The sequence below is a fragment of the Propithecus coquereli genome, unplaced genomic scaffold, assembly GCF_000956105.1.
Source record: "Propithecus coquereli isolate 6110/MARCELLA unplaced genomic scaffold, Pcoq_1.0 Scaffold28, whole genome shotgun sequence".
Classification (NCBI taxonomy): domain Eukaryota; kingdom Metazoa; phylum Chordata; class Mammalia; order Primates; family Indriidae; genus Propithecus; species Propithecus coquereli.
The window spans coordinates 11,886,626-11,908,345 of record NW_012148396.1 but is presented as its reverse complement, the minus strand read 5'-3'; the positions used below and the strand labels follow the sequence as shown (position 1 = coordinate 11,908,345).

The window sequence follows — 21,720 nt, the reverse complement described above, 5'->3', positions numbered from 1 at the left end:
GGGGCATTCCCTGCAGCTGCCCCACTATCAAGCTGGTGTACATCCCTTCCCTTCCACAGACACACCATCTGCGTGCAAGCCCCCTACACTCACCAACTTTGTGTTTTCAAGGCTCAGACCACTGGGAGGACAAGGGGAGAGCACCTGGAGGCCCCTGTACCTTACAGGGCTCTGGGGCTACATCCCTGCAATGGAAGCCCCCACGACCCTGAGAGGCACAGGCTCTCTCGGTCCCAGACCACCCACAGGATTCTGAACCTAGAACTGGATAGAGCAGCAGAACACTACAGGAGCTCGACAGTCACTGGAGCCCTTTTCTCCCTTTCAAACTGGGCCACCCAGAAGCAGCTTAGCCACAAGCTGGGCAGTGCCAGGAAAGGCAGAAAAGCCTGCATGGGGCCCTGGGGCAGGAGGAGCAGGAGGAGCAAGTGGAGGGCGATGGTAAGGCACTGTGGATTGTGCCAGGTGGCTGTCAGTGCTGGGCCTGCTCTGGGTAAGCCAGGTGGCTCCGGGCCCTGGGGCTGGATAAAGTGGCCTGTGGCCCATGGGAAATCAGGGGAGTTTGCCTTGCCATTGGTCAAGTCACCAGGGCCCAAATACACACTCTCGACAACCCCATGGAATAAGGTATCTGTTTAGAATGGAATTTTCTTAAGGAAAACCAAAAATACAGGGGGAAAATACACCCCCTGCTGCACCCAGAACCTCAAGAAACCCTGAGTATTGGGGCTCTGTCCTTCCTTCCCCCATTCCACAGCAATGCTCTGAGAGCAGCCCCAGGCTCCAAACATGCACCATTTGGGCTTCCAGTCTGCAGAGCAATGGCAGGGGGCAGCCCCAAAATCACTCCACTCTGCCCCTGTTCTCATAGCCCCCTCTAAAGAGTATCTATAAAAATGGATTTAATGTGTTAAAAAAAATAAAACCAAGTGGTGTGCTTCCCCACTGAGATGATCCCACAGCTGTAGTGGAGGAACCAGGTAGCACCAGGGCTCGAAACAAACAGGGGTGTCAGGTCCTTGTCCAGTGCATGTGACAGGTGGTGGGGAAGGGAGGCCCAGCCCCACAGGGGCCAGAGCAGGACACAGCCAACTGCTGATAGGTTCTGTGCCTCGAGTGCCTGGTATGCGGAGGGGACCCCACATGTGCGCTTGCCCAGGGAGGCGTGTGAGCTAGGGGCTTCTCTTCCAGCTATCCCTCCAGCAAACTGGGGCACCAGTGGGGCAGGACAACCGATCTTTCACAACAGAGGCCCTCCAAGCCAGGCTGGGTGTGGACCCCTGTAACCCCCTGTACCCATGGGGTGCCCCACCCCATGGGGAGGAAAGAAGGGGAGATGGGAGACTGTGCATGTCCCCTCCCTCCAAGTGCAGCAGGACAAAGGCCACTGGGCCAGCTTGGTCACACACCGTCGTCTGGGATTGCTGAGGTGTGCCCAATGCCCCCGAGCCTCCGGGCCATGCTGATGAGTGAGCGTAGCTGCACCAGCCTCAGTGGCCCCACCTCCCTGGGGTCCTGACTCTCCAGCCACCGCAGAGCTGTCTCCAGCCCCCGGACAGCCTCCCCAGCAGTGGGCACTGAGGCTCCTCCGTATGCAGTGGCCTCTTCCTCCTCCTCTGCACCCCCCATGCCAGAAGGCAGGCTGGTTGGGGGTGGGGGGGCTGCAAGGGCCAGCACAGGGGGCAGGGCAGGGCCCACTTCCTCTCTGCAGCCCTCAGGCAGACCATCGTCGTCCAGGTGCAGCCACTCTGCAACCTCCTCAGGTGCCAGGCACTTGTAGGCCAGAGCTGCCAGATGAGTGAGGTCGCTGAGCACCCTGCTGTGCTCAGCAGCCTCCTCGGCCTGGCAGGCTGGCTGCCCAGCACCCTCCTCAGCAGGCCGGGACTCAAAAGCAGCCCGCAAGCCCAGCAACCAGCAGCGCTCGATGCTGCCTGCCTGCACCAGGTCCCAGGAGAGGCCGGCCAGGTAGAGCATGTCCTTGAGCATGAAGCTGCGCATGAAGTCCAGTGGGGAGCCGCTGGCACAGGAAACAGCCAGACGCAGCAGTTCCCGCTTGTACAGCTGCTTGAAGGCAGCCACCACGCCCTGCTCCAGCGGTGCGGGTATGTGCGCCCGGCTGCTGCCTTTGGATAGGAACAGCACGCGCACAGCGCCGTCAGGTGTCTGCAGCTCCTCCGGGGGCCCAAGGGACTCAGGCCGGCACCGCAAGGGGGTCTCCTCGCTCTCCTCCAGGGCGGGCATCCTAGTGGCAGGGCTTGGGCAGGGCGGGTGGGCGACCAGCAGCACGGCCTTCTGCTGCAGGCAGCTTCGGCGCAGGTACCGCTTGACGCCGGGAACAAATTCCTCGAAGAACCAGCCCCGCAGCAGAGGGCGGCTGAGCCAGGCGTCAGGGCTGTAGCGGTAGGAAGCCGGGAACTTGTCCTGGTTGTGGTGGCGCAGGCTGGGCGGGTCCGGCAGCTGCCCGATGACCAGCGGCTTCAGCTTGTGGCTGCCCGTCAGGTTGGCAGCCAGTAGCACAGTCACCCGGTCTCCCCGCCAGCGCCGGCCGCAGCCCCCCGCCCCGGGGTCCCCTGCGCCCAGGGCCGCGGCCTGCTCCGGAAGCAGCTTCCAGTAGAGGCCCGTGACGTTGGCGTTGTAGATCTGCTCGTCGCCGTAGCCGCCCTCAGCAGGGGGCGGCGCGGCCGCGGCACGGTCGGGCAGAGAGCCGGCGCCCGGGGGTAGCGCGGGCTCCTCCTTGACAGGCGGGCGTGGCGCGGGGCCCGGGGCCGGGGGCCGAGCCTCGCCGTAGAAGCGCTGGCTGGAGATGCCGTGGCGCTTCTGCCAGCGCCAGAACCAGCCGTGGCTGGCCTTGAAGGTGCACTCAGGCCCGTATATCTGGCGCGCGAAGGCCTCGGCCTGTGCCTGGATGATGGGCCCCGACAACGGCACGCCGTGCTGGCGCAGCGTGAGGAACCACGAGTACACGGCGCGGTCGATCTCCTCCTCGTTGGCTAGCCGCATCTTCTTGCGCTGCGTGCCCACCTCGCCGCCCAGCTGGTCCAGGAACCAACGCAGCTTGGGCTCATCCTTGAGCCAGCCGCGCAGCGTGCCGCCGGGCACGCCGAAGTCGCGGCACACGCTGGCCTGCCGCTCGCCACCCTTGACGCGCTCGATGGCCTGCAGCTTGTCCTTGATGGAGTAGGCCTTGCGGAAGGCCATCTTCACCGCCACGCGCTGCCGAGGCCCGGGGGCTGGGGGCGGCGGCCGTGCGGCGGGGGCCGGGGCGGGCGCGGGGGACCGAGGTGGCTCCGCGGGACGCCCGGGCGGGGGGCGGCGGCCGCGGCGTGGGACTGGGCCAGCCAGAGGGCCCGCGGGGTACATGTTGGCTGCTGCCGCGGCGGCGGAAGGTACCGCGGGACGCGGGAGCCACACGCCCGGCCGCTCGGGGCGGGGCGGTTGGGGGCGGGGCCGCGCGGGACCCACCCCTTTGTCTCGCCCGCTCAGCAGGCGCAGGCGTGCTGACCCCCGCTCGGCCCCGCCCCGCCGTGACGCCTGCGCGCTGGTAAACCCCGCCCAGGCCGGACGACTCGATTAGACGCTCTGCGGAGGGGGGTCGGGCGGGCTCTGTTCCCGGCACTTTGTGCCGACTCCTCTGGGAAAAAGCGACTTCCGTGGCCGTCTCTCACTGGTTGCTGCCTTTGAAGTTACGAGCCTCGTCGCACCAAAGGCTTCGACGGTGCGCCGGGACGTGCGCAAGGGCCGCGTCCCTCCGCGACCCCGGGCGCCGGCGCTTGGTAGAGCCCAGAGCTTGATTTCCCGTGCGCGGCCTGGGCGGCCCCTCCTTTCCTCAGCCGCCTTGCGCTGCCGGTGCCCCCTTCTTTGGTCGCCGCGTCCTTGGCTGGCGTGTGAGTACCGCGGCCCCTGCCGGAAGGAGCCACACGTGCTGGAGTGGCCCGAGGGGCCGGGAGGGCGGGCGGCCCGGCGTTGCCAGAGGCTCGCGCCGTTAGGAACTGAGGCGCAAGTGCGCCAGCGTGCCGGCTCAGGGGCTGTACGCCAAGTGCGGCTCTCGGGGCGAGCGCAGAGGGGCGGGGCGGCGGAGGCCACGCGGCCGGCTGGGAGGGCGTCAGCGGGCCGGGGCTTCGGGACCCCCTGGCTTGGCAAGCACTGGGGCCCACAGACGACGCGGCGTCCAGGGACACGGCCCAGCCTGTTGCCGTCCTGCGTGCGACCGCTCGGCCACCCGGGTGGTGGAAGCCTGCTGCCAGAGCCTGGGGGCCTTGTTGCCAACCGTCTCTGTGGGTGACTGACCATGTCTGCGCCAGCTGCTTCTTGGATCTGTAGCGGTTGCATTTGTCCAGCACGTGTTTACTGATCACCTACTGATCATAGAGGGAACAGGCATGGACGCAGCCCTCGCGGAACTTGGCTCGTGAACACTGGAAAGACTAAGGATGTATTGTGCTCGCTAGTTCAGAAGAAGCAAGGGTCTCCTGATTTGGATGAGGTGGTCCCAGCAGTCTCTGAAGGGGGCCGTGGTGCTGTTCCTGAGAAATGAGCACTTTTAGAGGTTGTAAGTGGAAGGAAGAAGGCAAAGCGGTGGAGTGGGGTGGAGACCCGTGGGACGTCAGGATTGGTTTCCAGAAGGAAGGGCTGGTGCAAAATAGCGATTCGTGTAGCTCAACTTTGGGTGGTCCCTGACAGTGAGGGGTGCTTCTTAAATTGACACTGTAACTCAGTTCTGAGGAAGGCAAGGCGGGTCATGTCACCTAGGGAGGCTCCTGCAGCTCTGACGACCCCCGTGCTCTGGGCTGCATGAGCCCTTCAGAGATCAAATGCAGTTGGCCATTTCCTGAGCCCCTCTTTGTGCCCAGCCCTGTGCTAGGGTGGGGAATTCAGTATAAAGGACAGAAGTGAAAAGAGCCCTGGGTGTCCCCTGATAAAATGCCTTTTCACCAAGTGCCTGGCACACAGGCTCTCAGACCTGTCCTTGCAAAGGCCTTCTGGGCTCTATGCCAGTCCAGTGGGGCGGCATTGCCCAGCATCTGCCAGGAGGCAAAAGGAGGACCAGTGCCCTTCCAGGCTGTATGATGGCCAGTTCAACGTGTTCCTGTTTTCTTATTTGGAGTGGGCCGATGCTGCTGCTTCTCACCATCATGTGTCGAGCACAGGATGGCTTCCTGCCCTCTGAGGAACAAGCCAGCCCTCTGGGCTTCACTCCTGGGGAGCTAGATGAGGTTGCAGGGTTTAGCATGATGGGCAAACCTGCTTGACAACAGACAAAAAGAGTACCCCTGGTGTGCCATGCACTTTTTCATCAGCTTTTTGAGGGCTGAGTGCAGGAAATGTTGGCGTTGAGCATGTGAAGGCCATCCTCCTGTGCCAGTGTTTTATGATGGCGCATAGGTGTTGGAAGCTGATGGCAGCAAGACATTTTCACCAAGTTCTGGGGTAGAAGCATGCCATGGGTCCCCACCTTTTCATCTTCCTGACTCAGCAGCCACGAGCACTCAGAACCTTAGTTCCCTGCTGTGTAAAATGTCACCCTCCTGGCCTAGGTGTGTGTGAGGTGTGACATAGGGGCTGGAATGGCCCAGGGGCCATTGTGGGGCACTGTGGCTGGGCTGGTGGGGTCAGGCCAGGGCACCACGAGCTAGTTGGAAATAGAACTGACATTCAGTGGCGTTTGAGGCAAGGACGTTGTTGGGCCTGGCATGGGGTGCCTTGGGCAGCCAGTGTCAGCCTTCTGGGTCTCAGTGTGCGGAGCCCACCTCCTGCCATAGGACAGGTTGGCATTTTTGAGTAGGGCTGGAATACCCAGGAGTCAGAGGCAGGAAAGCGGCTGAGTGGGCATTTGGGGTCTGGAGTTTTATCCCCTAAAAAAAGACCAAAGGCATCCCTCCCATGTGCAAATACACTGTTCTGTCCTGTGCAGCTGCCCCACTGTGTGATTGACTAAAAAAGCCACTTTCTCAGGCACTCTGTCCACGTTTCAAGTGCTAGTCACTGTCCTTTTGGGCACTGAAGATACAGAAAGTTCTGTGGGGAAGCACTGGTCTACAGACTGGGCCAGGCCAGCCAGATGAGCCCTGAGTGAGGTGCTGCTGGTTGGGGACTGATGCACAGGCTGGGCCTGCCAGCAGACCCCACCCCCACACACCTCGCCAACTTCTCCCTGTGGAGGGTAGGCAATCTGGGTGCCCAACTGTGTGTCTGTGATGGGGTGACCTGGGCACAAACTACCTGAGGTGGCATCCAGAGGATGGAGGGCAGGGCCTGGGGAGCCAACTCCTCCCAGAGAGCCTCCCCGTTTGCGACTTGAACTTGCTCAAGTCCTCTAACCAAGAGTGTCCTGGGCAGGGGCTGCTGCCAGGTCCTGTGCTGGCTCTGGAAGAAATGCCCTTGTGGGTCAGCACAGGCTATGAGGACCGTGCACCCCCCATAATCCTTGGCACGTACTTTGGAGCACCTGCCTGCCTCCTTGCTGTGGAAGGCCAGGAGTTTGCTCAGTGAGTCCTGCTGGGGTCCACCTGTGCCAGGGCCACGTCAGCAGCCTGCACCCACGGGTCCTGGTAGCCACGAGGACTTCCCAGAGCTTGATCCCCACAGCACCCTTGAACCCTGGGCAACTAATGGAGGCTTAAGTGCTCTGGGCACTGTCTGCCTCTCAGGAGAGAGCTCTTGGAGGGCCTGAGAGAGGGGAGCTGGCTTTGGTGGTAGGCCCTGCAGCCTAGAGTCCAGCCTGCTTCCAGGAGCAGAGCAGGGGACTCAGGTCATTTTCCCCTGGGTCCTGGCTCTGGTGTTTGCGAGACTGCTTCTCTGGCAGCTGGCTTTCTTCCCTGTGCTCCATTCTCTTTACAGCAAGCTCCTGCTGCTGCCAGATAAACTGCAAGAGAGAAGGGCTGACCATTTGTGGGAAACATCATTGATTGCTTCACACTTTTGGGCCATTCTTACTGGAGAGCTGTAGGTTTTTGCCTGTGTGTATCTTCAAGGAAGTGCTTAAACTTGAACTTGCTCTTCTATCTGCAGAGGTGGTGCTGTCAGTGCAACAGGTCCTCCTGGCACGCGTGCATGCTCAGGGGTGCTGGGGCTATGCTGCCTATCCTGGGAGGCTCTCTGCTGGCCAGCCTTCTAAGTGACAGGCATGGCCCCTGGGTCCCCAGCATGGCTCACTGTTGTCTCCTGAGAGCCTCTTCCCTGCAGGGCACAGCACAGGGTTTCTTGCTGCTCCCATGGGACAGCTGCCTCCTCATCTTCTCAGCATCCTTGTCTCCACCCGGCTCCTGCATAGGCAGGCAGGGCTCCCATTGGAGAAGGAAGACAGATCCCTAGGGCTCTCTGGAAGTTCAGCGGCAGGGGTGGCCCCTCCTGCCTAGTCCTACCAGGGCAGGGGTGGGTGGCTGGGTGCTGTTACCTGCACCCAGCTGGCCTCTCCCGCTGTTGTCATGAGGTGGCTCTTACGGGACTGGGGGCAGCATCTCCAGCCCAGGTGTAAATGGATGAAGGTCTCATCCCTTTGTGCACACTGAAGAGAGCAAGTCTGGTGCTTTTGTGTCCCTTGAGAGCCTTTCGCAGCTTGTGCTAGGGCCCTTGGGTGGCAGCCCTGCCTGACAGTGGCCCCTGCTGAGTGAGAGGCCCTGTCCCAGTGGGGGCCTTGGGCCTCGGTGTCAGCAAAACACACCCCTCAGGGCTGGCTGGGCCTGGGCTGCCCTCCACTTGGAGGGTCCATGTTGTCTTCCAGCCCTCCTTCAGCAGGCCCAGGGGCACCTGCGGGTGCTCGCTTGCCCTGTCCCAGGTTGCCTTGGGCTCGGGTGAAAGTGGCTCAGATGGTGGTCCCTGCTTGTCCCCCAGGGCCTACCTGGGCTTCAGCTAATGGCCCCAAAAGCTACCCTATCAAGGGATGACGGAGCAGCGCTGCTTCGAGCGAGTGGACTTGGCCGCCACCTGGGATTGTGGTGATGGGTCTGTCTGGTGCTCGCCTTCCATCTCCACCACTCACCTCCACGCCACCTCGACAAAGCAGCTTCTGAAAAGGCCCTCCAGCTTGCTCGAGCTGCCCGACTGATGTGTCTGACATGGTTAGCCTTTCTGACTGCCTCTAACCTTGCTGCTTTTCCTTCATGCTGTCCTAGGAGGTCAGAGCAAAAGTGAGTACCCACCTGTCCCAGTGCTCTGTGTTTCCCTTCACATGATCTGGGGAGCCCCTCCCTCCCCAGCCCTCACTGCTGAGGGAGCCCCACCACCACCTGTGCAGGGCTCAATCTGCCAGACAGGGCTGTAGTGTCCTCATCTGTCAAGCAAAGGAACAGGGTTTGCTGGGGGTGGGCAGCAGCATGGGGGTACCCTGTGTGGCCCTTAGAATTGACTTTCCCTCCCTAAGGTGTAGCTCCTACCCCCACTGGGAGAGCCCCAGGAGCCTGGTCTAAGGTCACTTAGGCCAGTAAGGCCTGGCAGGGTGTTGGCACTGAGGGTCAGCTTAGTGGGCACTGCTGCAGGGACTGGGGGTAGGCCAGACCTGTGCTGCTCCATGGAAACTGGAGAACTTGGTGGCCAGAGAGGTTAGAGGGCCGACAGGCCCTGCCAGGTTGACCTGTGACTCCAGGCCAGCCCACTGCCCCTCAGTGACAGTGGGTGATGTCACAATGCCCTGCCTGCTGGCTCCTCTGCTGCCTCCCACTCTGACCCAGCCTCTGTCTGTCAGCCCGGCCTTGGTAAGTGCTGCCCCAGCCTGGGGAAGAGGAGTGAAGGGGCAGCCCAGGGACCTCTCCACCCAGGGCCCCTATGGCCTCCTGGCCCAGCTCCTCACTGGTACAGTTAGAACGCCCCGCTGGGATGGGTGTAGGATTCTGACAGCATGCTGTTAAAGAGCCTCAGCACTCCACTTAGAGAACGGATTTCAAAGTACAATGCAGAGACCTTCCTAGAAGTTCTCTCAGTTCTCTCTGCCGGTGTGGAATTTAGACAGTGAAACATCCCACTGGGGTCATTGGAACGGGCTTTGGTTTTGTTGGGGGTGGGTGTGTCAGGAAAGGGTCGCGGACCCCACAGCCAGTGGTGGTAAGGGTTTGCTATCCAGGCCAAAGGCTGCCCTCCCTCTGGGTGGGGGCCTGGCTGGTCCACCCTCCCTTAGGCTCCACCAGACAAGCCCACAGAAGCAGCAGGATGACAGAGATATCTAAGGGACAACTGTGCAGCCCTCTCTCAAGTTAGCTCCTAGGTGTTGGTTAGGCCCAGATCCTTTCTGCTTTGGAAAGCAGGGCCCAGAGTTGGGTATGGCTGGGGGGGAGTCCTGTGGCAGTCAGCTAATGGCCCCACAGGGGAAGAGCCCCACACCCTGCCACTGCCGTACTAGGACTCCGAGATTCCCTTGGCACCCCGTTAGTTTGGTGGACCCCAGTGTGGGGAGGAGCCTGGAGCCGGCCACTGCCTGCTGCTTCCTTTCTCTGCTGGCCACAGCATCCTTCTTGGTGTCTCATGTTGCTTTGACCCTGCCAGACTGCAGAGTGGGCACTCCTGGCTGCCCAGCCCATCCCTGGCAAGGAAAATCACACCTACAAAGAGGCTGCCCCTTTTCCAACACCTGCAGCTGCACGGAAGGAGCACACCACTCTGGGGGGCAGCAATGTGGCAGGCACAGGCAGCACGCATAGTAAGGCTGCCTGTCCTCGGGGGGAGCTGCCTCTGGGACGTGTATGGGCTTAGCCTACACAGAAACACAGGATTAAAGTCGAATTTAACTGAGCACATCTGTTTATATTTTATCTAGCAGCTTGGAGGTTCTATAAGAAAACGTTTTTGTATGGCCATCGAGGCTTGAAAATAATATTCCCTAGACCCCTTTTGGAGAGCTGTGGGGCATGTCAGATTAGTGAAGTCAAGTTTTGCAGTTAAAATATATATAAACATACATATGTATATTATTTTTTGCTTTACAAAACAAGTTCCCCACTTAGATTTGACTGTTGAGTCCTTGAATGTGATCTCATGGACCCCTGGGAAGCATCTCCAATGCCCACTTCATTCCCCGATGAGGGAGGGCATGGGGAGGCGGGGGCCTTGAGCAAGCCGCTGCTGTGTGTTCCACTGTGTTGCAACTACCTTCTTGTGCTTGCTTTTTAATGCTGTGCCTGGAAGATGAGGAGCGGGAAGGCCTCTTGTGCCCTGGAGACCGTGTGGGAGGACAAGCACAAGTATGAGGAAGCCGAGAGGCGCTTCTACGAGCACAAGGCCACGCAAGCCGCCGCCTCTGCCCAGCTGCTACTGGCCGAGGTGCCAGCTGTGAATGGGCCCAGCCAGGAGGACACCAAGGATGGCAGCGAGGCAGAGGCCCCTGACACCAACTGCAGGAGTGATCCTGGGAGGAGCCACAATGGCAGGAAGCCCCTGCAGAAGAAGCGGAAGCGCTCCCCTAAGAGCTGGCTCGGCCATGCAGACCTGGCTCTTGTGGGCCTGTCCGCTGACCACGTGTGGCTGGACAAGTCACTTTTCGACCAGGCAGAGAGCTCCTACCGCCAGAGGCTGGCAGACGCGGCAGCACAGGCAACCCAGCCGTCTGCCCCAGCCCCGTGGGGTCCCTGCACCCATGGCAGCCAGGTGGCCTGCCACCACGTGACCTGGGGGATCTGGGTCAACAAGTCTTCCTTCGATCAGGCTGAGCGGGCTTTCGTGGAGTGGTCTCAGGCCCTGCTGCTTGCCGCCAAGGAGAGCTGCAGGCAGGGGGCTCCTGACACGGGCCAGTGGGTGGCCACCCCTTACCTGGCCTGCCAGCCCAACCCGCCAGCCAATGGCCAGCCCCCACTAGGCAGCCTGCAGGCACTGGTTCGGGAGGTGTGGCTGGAGAAGCCCCGGTATGACGCTGCTGAGAGGGGCTTCTACGAGGCCTTGTTTGATGGCCATCCCCCTGGGAAGGTGCGCCTGCAGGAGCGAGCTGGCCAGGCTGAGGGCGCCCGGAGAGTCCGCAAAGACCGGCGAGTCCGCAACGCTATGGGGAGCAAGCGGGCTGGGCCACGGCGGGTCGACGGGGAGGCCCCTTCTGCTTTGCCCTGCTGGTACTTCCTGCACAAGGATGCGGAGGCCCCCTGGCTCAGCAAGCCCACCTATGACAGCGCCGAGTGCCGTCACCACACTGCAGAGGCCCTGCGCATGGCCTGGCGCCTTGAAGCTGCCTCCCTGGCTCACCGGCCTGGTCCCCGGTCTGGCCCATCCTTATCCAGCCTAAGACCCAAGTAGGAGAAACGTGCTGGGCAGGTGCTCGGCCTGACCTGGGCTATGGGCCCAGGGACAGCTGTCCCAGGCTGGGGCTCCTCGTGCTCCCCTAGCCTGCCCTGCCTTGGTTGGGTGCTCTCCCCAAGACCTCTGGACCCGGCTAAGTTGAATACAGGCGCGGGTTGAGCAAGGGTAGTGCTGTGTCCGTGGGGCAGTGTGGCTTCCAGGGTTACCCCTTGAGGGTTACAAAATTCTGGGCTGTAAGTGTTGGGGCAGGGAATGGAACAGCACAGAGAAGAATCTGCCCCATGTAGCATTCTCCCTTTGGCTGGGCAATTCCCCATATCCCCTCTGGCCATCACATACCAGGGCTGAGAAGATGAGGTTACTCACAGGGCAGGTGGGGAGTGTTGAAGCTGGGTTTCTGGCCCCTGTCCTCCCCTGGGGATGAGATGTGGGAGCCAGTGTGTCTGTGCCTGCGCCTCCTGTCCACCCCCCAGCTTCCCTTGTCGTTTTTAACCACCTCTGAGGGAAGATGGGCATCTCAGATACAAGAGCACATGGCTGGTCAGGTGGCCTCCGTGTGAGGGATGCCCAGTTTGTCTGATCTCCCGCTGCTCCTGCGTGGGTGAGTGCAGCCCCAGCAGTGGTCTCTGGAGGCCAGGGGCCTGGGGAAGGGCTGGGGGAGCAGGGCCTGGCCACACTCCCCTGCCAGCTGTGGGCAGGTTGGCTGGATGTAGAAGGGAAGACAGGGCAAAGAGGTGGTGGTGCCAGGCCACAGTTCCCTGCTGGGGAGGGGAGTCGTGGGGATGGGACAGGCTGGGTCAAGGAAGGACTTGGAGGGTCCCAGCTGAGGGTCCAAAGCAGTGCTAGCCTTGGTCCCCAGACTCCTGGGTCGTGGGGCAGGGACCCCATGGTCACCTCCTACCCTGACTTGCCTCAGTGTATGTAATGCCCTGGCTCCTTACCAAGAGCCTCCTGGGTGAGGGGTAAGTGGGGTGGGGGGATGTCACTGTGCCGAGGGGACACTTGGTAAGGCCCAGTGATTGCCCCAGGGGACTCGGCACAGAGATTGGCAGCAGTGTGGGATGGGGATCAGGGTGTTGCTGTCGCACTCAGTGGGGTGGCAAGAGGGGCTTGGCTGTTTGAGGGGGAAGGCGGTTTGGACTCTGCCCAGCTCCTCTGCTCTGCTAAGCAGTGGGTGTGTGGTGCAGCAGTGGTGGCTGCAGTGGTGCCAGTGAAATGTTCTTCGCAAAAACAGATGGTGGGTAGGTTTGGCCCATGGGCCATAGTCCCTGGTCTAGAGCAGCAGTTCTCAAGCTTTTTGGTGTTGGGACTCGAAAGGGCATTCATTTTATCTATTGGTTTTATACCACATTAGCAATCAAGCTGAAAGTACTTACTTGTTGAAGAAGAGTAAGCTTGTTACATGTTAATAACACGTTTTTATGAAAAATACTTTTCCCATACCAAAAAATTCAGCTGGGCACAGTGGCCCATGCCTGTCATCCCAGCACTTTGGTAGGCCAGGTGTCCAAGACCAGCCTGAGCAATATAGGGAGACCCTGTCTCTGTTAAAAAAAAAAGAAGAAGAAAATCAGCAGGGTGTGATGTTGCACGCCTGTAGTCCCAGCTACTCCAGAGGCTGAGGCAGGAGGATTGCTTGAGCCCATGAGTTGGAGGCTGCAGTGAGCTACGATGACGCAACTGCACTCCAGCCTGGGTGACAGCAGCAAGACCCTGTCTCAAAAAAAAAAAAAAAAAAAAACAGTGAGCAGAGTGGCGTTGCTTTATACTTTTGCAGATCTGCAGTGTCTGGCTTAATTGGAGACAGCAGGATTCTCATACTTGCTTCTGCACTCAAGCCATTGGTATATGTTGCTTTACTGATACAAATCCAGGCTCGTGTGATTGAATATAGGACCTTGGGGACCCCCGGAGGTTCTTGGACCACAGTCTGAGAGCCATTGATCTGGAGGGCAGGCCTGGGGACCCTGCCTCAGCACTGAAGGGGGCCACGCTGGGGATGCTCTGGGTGGGGGCCATACAGGCTCGGGGGTCTTCATGTTGAGACCACTTAAGTTCTCCCCTGGGGCCTGGAGCCTTTGTCACCCAGGACTGGGATGGCCCAGAGCTGGTGTCTGGGACTGGGGTCGGGTGTCATAGTGCACCCTGCTTATTCTGGGCTATTCCAAGAGGCTCTGGGGAAGGGTGAGGTTGGGGGCTATCTTGAGCTCTCTCCTCCCAGCAGTGCTGACTTAGCCTCTCCTCCCCATGCCAGCAGAAAAATGGCTACAAACTTCTTAATCCATGAGAAGATCTGGTTCGACAAGTTCAAGTATGACGATGCAGAAAGGAAATTCTATGAGCAGATGAACGGGCCTGTGGCCGGCTCCTCCCGCCAGGTGAGAGCTGTGCTTGGGGCCGTTGGGTGGGTCTGCTGCCTAGCAGGAGTCACTGAGGCACGCAGGAGGTCTGGCCCTGGCTGGGCCGGAAGGGGAACCCTGGTGGCACCAGGAGGGCTGAGGCATGTTGCACCTGAGTGGCCCGGCTCATGGTGCTGAGAGTGGGCTCTTTGGAAGGTGGCCTTGGCTGGTTCCTCTAGTGCCGGATCTACTCTTGGCTCCTGGTCCTGCCATCTCCCAGGCAGCTGGGCCCACGAGTGGACAGGTACTTGTGCAGGGCCAGGCCTCACACAGAGTCCCCTGCAGAGCATGTTCACCCGGCCCAGCATCAGTGCCTCGGGTACCTTCTGCTTTTTGCTATCCTGCTGAGCTTTCATTCTGCACGATACTTTCTTGTTCTCTCTCTGTGAAGGTTCTTGGGGTTTTTTGGTTGACTTTTTAATTAAACTTTTTTTTTTGACCAAAAAAAAAAAAAAGGACTGGTTCTTTCTGCATTGTCTGCAGGAGAACGGCGCCAGCGTGATCCTCCGAGACATTGCCAGAGCCAGAGAGAACATCCAGAAATCCCTGGCCGGAGTGAGTACCCGCAGCCCATGTACTCGCAGGCTCGCACTTGGCCAAGCAGCATGTCTGATTCCCCCCTGCCCTCCCCCCAGTACTGCTGATTATTTTGGCCCTTCGGAACAAAGTTAGGGTGAGGTGTGTAGCACGGTATCTTTGTGGGACATGCAGCTTCAGGTCCAGACTGCCATGAAGAACGTTTTTATTCTTGCATTCTTTGCACGCCTCTCTTGCCTGCTCATTGGCAGTCACCCTGGCCGCTTCTGCCGTACTGGTTGTGGGCTGAGCCTGGGCTGAGTGGTGTCATCCCACGGCGCATGTGCTTAGAGGCCTGGTCCTTCCTGCCTGTTCCCTGCTGAAGGAACATGCATGTCTGCTGGTCCCTCCTCCAGTCCCTTCTAGGTCCTGCCCTGCCCAGGGAAAGGGTAGTGGTTTCACAGGGTGTGTGGAATTCAGATCATAGAAGCAGCAGCATCTTGAAGTTGAGGCCCAGATAGGGGCCCTGCAGCTCTGCTTAGCCTCCAGGTTCCAGACCAAGATCAGGAGTGGGAGGCAGCAGTTATGTCCAACCCTGTGCCATGGCCTGGCTGTGGGGAGGGGAGAGGGGTAGGCATGTCCTTTAGGAGGTGATAGACCTGCTGCTCTGGCTTCCTACTCCAGAGGAGTTGGGACTTTGTTGACCCTCTGGGGTGCAGTGGTGTCCTGGCATTGAGAGCTAGATGTTAGTTTCCTATTGGCTGCTGTAACAGGTTACCACAAGCTTCACACTCAGCTTAAAACAACACATTTATCTTATAGTCATTGAGGTCAGAAGTCTGAGATTGGTCTCATAGGACTGAATCCTGAGTGTCAGCAGAGTTGCATTCTTTCTGGAGGCTCCAGGAGAGAATCCGTTTCCTTCCTTTTCTGGATTCTAGAAGTTGCCCACATTCCTTGGCTTGTGGCCCCAGTAGACAATCTCATCACTCCCAACCTCTGCTTCTGTCTTCACATCTGTTTTTCTGACCCCCCTGCTTTCCTCTGTCACTTGTAAGGATTCTGTGATTGTTTCAGGCTGTCCAGGATCCTGGGTCCAGGATACTTTCCCCATCTCAAAATGCTGAATTTCATCATATTTACTAATTTTTTTTTTTTCCCATGGAAGGTAACAGATTCACAAGTGGGTGTTGTGACATGGGCATCCAGAAATTCGTATCCTCATGTGTAAAATGCATTTGCTCCACACCAACATCTTTAAGAGTCTCAGCCCCTTACAGCATCAACTCAAAGTCCACAATCTCAACTGAAGCAGGCATGGGGGAGTCCTGTACGGTCCATCCTGAGGCAAAATTCCTCTCTAGCCGTGGACCAATAAACCTGGAAAACAAGTTATCTGCTCTCAAAATACAATTGTGGGACAGATAGAGGGTAAAAGTTACAGACAGTCCCATTCAGAGTGGGAAGAAGTGGAAGGAAAAAGGTATCACTGTCCCAAGCAGTTTTCACAATCCAGCCAGGCACAGGTTTGAAGGCCTGGGGATAGTCCTCTGCCGCCCCAGGCCCACTCCAGAGTCACTGTTCATGAGAGACAGCATCTCTTTGCAGCTGAGAGATTTTTTCAGCTTTTCTGCTGAATTTTGAGGATCTGCAACCAGGCTTCTTTGATTTTATCCTGTCTCTTTTTGGTCCAAGCTGGCAGTGTTTTCTTTTTTCCAAGAGACAAGGTCTGGCTCTCGCCTGGGCTAGAATGCAGTGACGCGATGCAGTTCCCAGGCTTGGCCTCCCAAGTGGTTGGGACTACAGGCGCACACCACCATGCCCAACTAATTTTTTAATTTTTTGTAGAAATGGGATCTCACTATGTTACTCGGGCTAGTCTCGAACTCTTGGGCTCAAGCCATCTTCCTGTCTCGGCCTCCCAAAGTGAGTGTTTCTGCTAGTACAAAATTCTCAAGAATTTTGTAGGTCTGTTTAGTATGTCATGGGTCCACACCATTAGATAAGACCTTCCTCCAAAAGTCTTTACTAGATAACTCCATCTCTAATCCTGCTTTCTAAAATGGCCTCAGGCATCCATGAGTAGCACACCTGATCTCTGGGTGACCATTCAAATACTCTGGCCTTTGATTTTTCCCAGGCACTAGCAAAAGGCTGTCCGGCCACCCTTGGCTTTCTCTCCAGAACGTGCTTTCCTGATGTCTTAGTGTCTTTTACAATCTGGAGAGGCTGAGAATTTCCCAGAGCATCAAGTCCTGGTTCTTTTTTGCTTAACAGTTCTTCCCTCAGTCTCTTTCCTCTCCCATCTTACTATAAGCAGCAAGGAGAAACTAGGCTGCACCTTCCACACTGCTTGGAAATCTCCTCAGCTAAAGATCAAAGTGATCCCTTAGAAGCCGTGCTTTCCAGGCGCTGCAGGACACAGTTCAGCCAAACTATCTGCCACTATTTGCGTCCTTCAGTCGCCAGTAACGTGCCATCAGAGCCCTTGGCAGCAACACCTTTAACGTCCCCCTTTCTACCAACACTATGTTAGTGGCAGTTGAGGCTGTTTTCTAAGATGGTGTTTACTTTGCTCCTCACTTTCCGAGTCTCCATTAGCAGAGTCCTTAACACCTGGATTTCTGCTGACAGTCTGCCCAAGGAAATCTAGGATTTTCTGTCACACTCCTCAAAGTTCTTCCAGCCTCACCCACTGCCCAATTCCATTTTTAGATGTTTGTTCCAGCAGCACCCACTTCCAGGGGCCAAGATCTGTGTTAGTTTCCAATTGATGTTGCTGTAACAAATTTTGGTGGCTTAAAAACAGCACAAATGTATCATCTCACAGTCCTGGAAGTCAGGAGTCTGAAGTGCATCTTGTGGAACAAAATCAAGGTGTCAGCAGGGGGCTGTGTTCCTTCTGGGGACTCTAGGGGGAAAATCCATTCCTTGTCTTTTCCAGTTCCTAGAAGCTGGGAGCTGGAAGGGGCCACATTCCTTGGCTTGTGGCTTCTAGGCAGCTGTCTTATCACTTAGCCTGTGCTCTGTCCAGTCTCCCCTTCCTGCCCTCTCTTGTGCCCCCTTCCCCCTCCATCCTTCCTTCCCCCTTGTGATTACATTGTACCCACCCAGGTAATCCAGGATCATCCATCTTTGTATCCGTAACTTAATGACATCTGCTGAATCCCTTTTTGGATAGGAGATGGTGTATTTATGGGCTCTGGGGGTTAATATGTGGGCCTCTTTGGGGACCATAATTTTTTTTTTTTAACACGGGGACCATAATTCTGTCTGCCACAGCTGGTTGGAGTGTACCTACTCCTAGCCTATCCCCTAGGCACCCAGTCAAATTCAGGCCAGGAAGACACGGGATCAAGTTGGCACAGATTTTTGCACCTAGGCCAGGTGTATTGGGCTCCAGTGTCCAGAAGGTAGGGGTTGGGGCTCAGCAGAACTCTTCCTGCCCTGGCTCTGTTGGGGTCAGCTGCCAGGTCATGGTCTTTGGGATAAGCAGGTAGGCATGCTATTAGGGCTGAGGGACTGGTTTGCTAGGGTACATAACAAAGTATCACAGACTGGGTGGCCTAAACAATTTATTTTCTCACAGTTTTGGAGGCTAGAAGTTTGAGGGGCAGGTGGATTAGGGCTGGTTCCTTCCGAGGCCTCTGTCCTTGGCTGTAGATGGCTTCTTCTCCGTGTTGTCACATGGTTGTCCCTCTGCATGTGTGTTCTAATCTCCTCTTATAAGGACACCAGTCATACTGGATTAGGGCCACCCCAGTGATCTCATTTTAACTTGATTACTCTGTAAAGGTTCTATTTCCAAATAAGGTCATTTTCTGAGGTACTAGGGGTTAGGGCACCAGCATATGAATCTGAAGGGACATTATTCAACTTGTATCAGGGTCCCAGGAAGGACATTGTGGACCATCCCCATTTTGGATTTGGGTGGGGGTGGTGCCCTGCAGACACTGGGACTTGAGAACCTAGAGGCTCCAGGAGCTGTACTTGATGGGGCACAGGGTTAGATTCGATCATCTGCCTGTGGTGCTTTGCCCGAGGCCATGAGGTGGCGCTCTGTGACCAGCTCTCAGGCTGACTGAGCCAGGTGACCTAGGCCTACCCCGTTGAAGCTTTGCTTGGGGGCCCTGGATCCTCGGTCCCACTGAGTCAGAGTAGGTGGGAGGCTGACAGGGCGGTGGAGCCTCCCACCTGGCCTGAGAGCTGTGGGCTTTGGCCTGGTGGCAGGCACAGCCGGGCGGTAGTGAAATACACCACCCCCTGTTGTGTGGGCCCTTCCCTTACCAGGTCCTTAGGCTTTTGTCCCTTCTCTGCCATCCCTGGAACCTGGCTTGCCTAGCACCAGCCCTGGCCCTCTGGAGACTTGGAAATGAGACCCTTTCCCACTCACCGTTCCCAGGTTGTGTGCTGATTTGTGCCTCCTCTTCCAGAGGGGACCTTTTCCCTGTCCTCAGCCTGCTGCATGGGGTGGGTAAGGCCTGGGTACTCTGGCCCTGGCCCTCCTGTGCTCCAGCTTCTGCCCCGAGGCTGTTAGGCCTCTTCCAGTGTCCCCCTACCTCATATGGTTCACATATAGGCACCTGCCAGCCTTGGGCTTTCCCTGACCATTTCCTCTTGTCCTCGCTGCCAGGTAGGCCTCCTGGGGCCACACTCACTGTGATCCCAGCCCTGCTCAGAACGTGATCTTTGGGGCTCAGCTCCCACACCCTCGAGATAGGGGGAGCCAGACACATAAGCAGTCCTCACTCGGTGTTGTCCCAAGGACTGACAGAAGGTCCCCAGGGCTGGGCTGACATGCTGCACAATGGTCACAGGCCTGTGTCTGGTGCCTTCTGCAAGGAGCGTGTTTGTCTGCCCATCAGGTCCTCCACAGAGAGGACGTCCTGGGGGAACCTGCCTAGGTGGGGTCAGGCTAGGGCCTCCATGTGGCCAGGTAAACCCTGTCATTAGACCATTTCTCTTGGGGTGTGGGCTGCATGGAATGACCCCATCGTGTGCATGTAGATCCTCATTAAGGACTGTCCAATGTCTGAGAACAGAAGGCTAGAAGTCTGGCCGAGTCCCTGAGGCATAAATCAGGCTAAGCTGTGGCAAACTGTCACCCAGAGCCTTCAAAGCCTGGCCTGATAAGCAAGACAGCAGGTGTGTACCTGGGGGAGGTGTGGTACAGGGCTGGCTGCCACCTTTGTTCCTGTCCCACAGGGCCCTCAGCTACTCTCCCCTCCTGCTTAGAGTACAAGTCAATGTTCTTGGTCCCCCTGAGGCCCAAGCCAGGGTGCCCTGGGACTGTAAGCCCTGCTGCTGCCTCTAACCAGCTTCTGAGCCTAGCTACTCAACAGGGCTTTGTGGGCAGCAGCAGCCATGGCTCTGAGCTCTGTGCTACCCCCATCACTGGGTGGTTCTGAGTCTTATGATTTCTGTTTAGCTGAGAATGTCACCATGATCTGTGGCAGCCACCCTCTCTGAGGTCAACAGGTCTTTGCACCAGTAAAGATGGGCAAGGTGTCAGCAGAGATGGGCTTCCTGGGTCTTCGTTCTGTGAGTCCAACACAGTCCTGAGCATGGCAGGTGGACCCAGGCCTCCCAACCAGCCTCAGAGCTCTGCTTGCAAGCAGCTATGAATGAGGGGGACTCTAGGAGCAGGCTAGGGCGCTGAGCCCACCCCTTCCCCTCCCACTGCCTTGCAGAGCACAGGCCCCGGGGCCTCCAGTGGGCCTGGTGGAGACCACAGTGAGCTCATCACCCGGATCGCCAGCCTGGAAGTGGAGAACCAGAGCCTGCGAGGCGGTGAGGCCTGGGGCCTGACAGGTGGGGGCCCAGCCCCAGCCCCTGCCACCTGACCGTTGTCCCCTTGCCCCCACAGTGGTACAGGATCTGCAGCAGGCCCTCTCCAAGCTGGAGGCCCGGCTGAGTGTGCTAGAGAAGAGCTCACCCACCCACCGGGCCACAGCCCCGCAGACCCAGGTAAGTACCCTCCCCAGAGACCGAAGGACCCCACATCTGGCACTGTGCTGGCCTGGCAGCAATGAGGAGCTTGTGGCTGGGGTCCTGGTGTCTACAAGGCATCTATGAGGGTTTATAGTGATGCCTAGGCTAACCCCAAGGCAGGTTGGGGGCAGTTCTTAGCTCTCCCCAGGGCCCTGCGTGTGGGGTGCACAGCTCGGGTCCACAGGAGTGGGAGAAGGGCTTAGCACAGCCAGCCCAGGAGGCTCAGCACCCCCATCCCTACCCGTGACAGCACGTGTCTCCCATGCGCCAAGTGGAGCCTCCAACCAAGAAGGCGGCCACACCAGCCGAAGATGATGAGGACGATGACATTGACCTGTTTGGCAGTGACAATGAGGAGGAGGACAAGGAGGCAGCCCGGCTGCGGGAGGAGAGGCTGCGGCAGTACGCAGAGAAGAAGGCCAAGAAGCCGGTGCTGGTGGCCAAGTCCTCCATCCTGCTGGACGTCAAGCCTGTGAGTGGGGCAGGCCGGGCTTCAGGGAGGCCAGGCCAGGCCCTCGGCTGCCCAGGGGCAGGGGGTTCCTTGTGGCTCAGTCTCTGACACTCCCCCCTGCCATCCTGGGTCCTGGTGGGATTTTAAAGCCAAGTCTAGAAATCTTGGGATATGAACAAAAACTTGGAGATAGGGCAGGTATAAATTTGGATTGTTTTCTGGGGGCCCTGTAAGGAAACAGAATTGTATACTCAGTGGTTTGATGCAGGGGCAGGCAGGGATCTGGAGGCTTCTGAGGGTGGCTGGCCCCCAACCTTTCCATCTCTTGCCCACAGTGGGATGATGAGACAGATATGGCCCAACTGGAGGCCTGTGTGCGCTCCATCCAGCTGGATGGGCTGGTCTGGGGGGGCTCCAAGCTGGTGCCTGTGGGCTATGGCATCCGCAAGCTGCAGATCCAGTGTGTGGTGGAGGACGACAAGGTGGGGACCGACTTGCTGGAAGAAGAGATCACCAAGTTTGAGGAGCATGTGAGTGGCCGGCAGGGGAGAGGGGCAGGATGGGAGCCTGGGTGACCCTGGGCTACACCCTGCATGCTTGCCCTGCCTCAGTGGGGCAGGCAGGGAGCAGGAGCCATGGTAATTGCCCCTACCTCTCCTCAGGTGCAGAGTGTTGACATCGCAGCTTTCAACAAGATCTGAAGCCTGATGAGCACGTGCGTGTGTGAGTGCGTGCGTGAGTGCGGCCCTGCCACGATTAAAGACTGAGTCTCTGGCCCTTTGGCTCCTGTTCTGGTCATTCAGTGGGCAGGCCTTGTGCTCAGCCTATGTCTCCTTTCTTGTCTCAGCCCTGTTGACGCCCTGCCACTCCCATTGTCCGTGACCTCTCTGGCCTTTCATGGCCCTGAGCCCTCACCCTGGCTCACCTCTGCTTGCTCGTCTCTGTCCGTGTCCCGGCCACTCCCACAACTCCAGCTCCTCCTTCTGCAGGCTTTCTGTCACACATGACAAGTCCAGTTCATGCTCTTTAAGCCTGAAACAGAATCTGTTAGCTCAGTTTCTCCACTCTATGCATCCCTTAGTGCCATGGCCACGGCAGCAAAAGGGCACGCCTGGAACCGTCCAGGGGAGACAAGGCCCTGCTGCTGTGACC

The 21,720-nt window shown here is 58.1% G+C and overlaps 2 protein-coding genes across 5 annotated transcripts; one reads left to right on the top strand and one right to left on the bottom strand.

Moving 5' to 3' along the window:
* Positions 1-837: 837 nt before the first annotated feature.
* TIGD5 (tigger transposable element derived 5) lies at positions 838-3,360 on the bottom strand. The gene has a single exon (XM_012648002.1). The coding sequence runs from the start codon at positions 3,358-3,360 to the stop codon at positions 1,402-1,404; it is 1,959 nt and encodes a 652-aa protein (XP_012503456.1). The 3' UTR covers positions 838-1,401.
* A 242-nt stretch (positions 3,361-3,602) lies between these two features.
* On the top strand, positions 3,603-21,336 carry EEF1D (eukaryotic translation elongation factor 1 delta (guanine nucleotide exchange protein)). 4 transcript variants are annotated; one of them, XM_012648061.1, is made up of 8 exons: positions 3,603-3,884; positions 13,469-13,589; positions 14,094-14,165; positions 19,817-19,916; positions 19,993-20,093; positions 20,368-20,589; positions 20,904-21,098; positions 21,231-21,336. In XM_012648061.1, exons 2-8 carry the CDS (start codon positions 13,473-13,475, stop codon positions 21,267-21,269), a joined length of 846 nt encoding a protein of 281 aa, XP_012503515.1. In that variant the 5' UTR covers positions 3,603-3,884; positions 13,469-13,472; the 3' UTR covers positions 21,270-21,336. The 4 variants fall into 4 exon arrangements, with proteins under 4 accessions (XP_012503515.1, XP_012503514.1, XP_012503517.1 ...); XM_012648060.1 differs by having other exon boundaries at positions 13,466-13,589; XM_012648063.1 differs by lacking the exon at positions 3,603-3,884 and adding an exon at positions 10,049-11,204 and having other exon boundaries at positions 13,466-13,589.
* Positions 21,337-21,720: the final 384 nt, after the last annotated feature.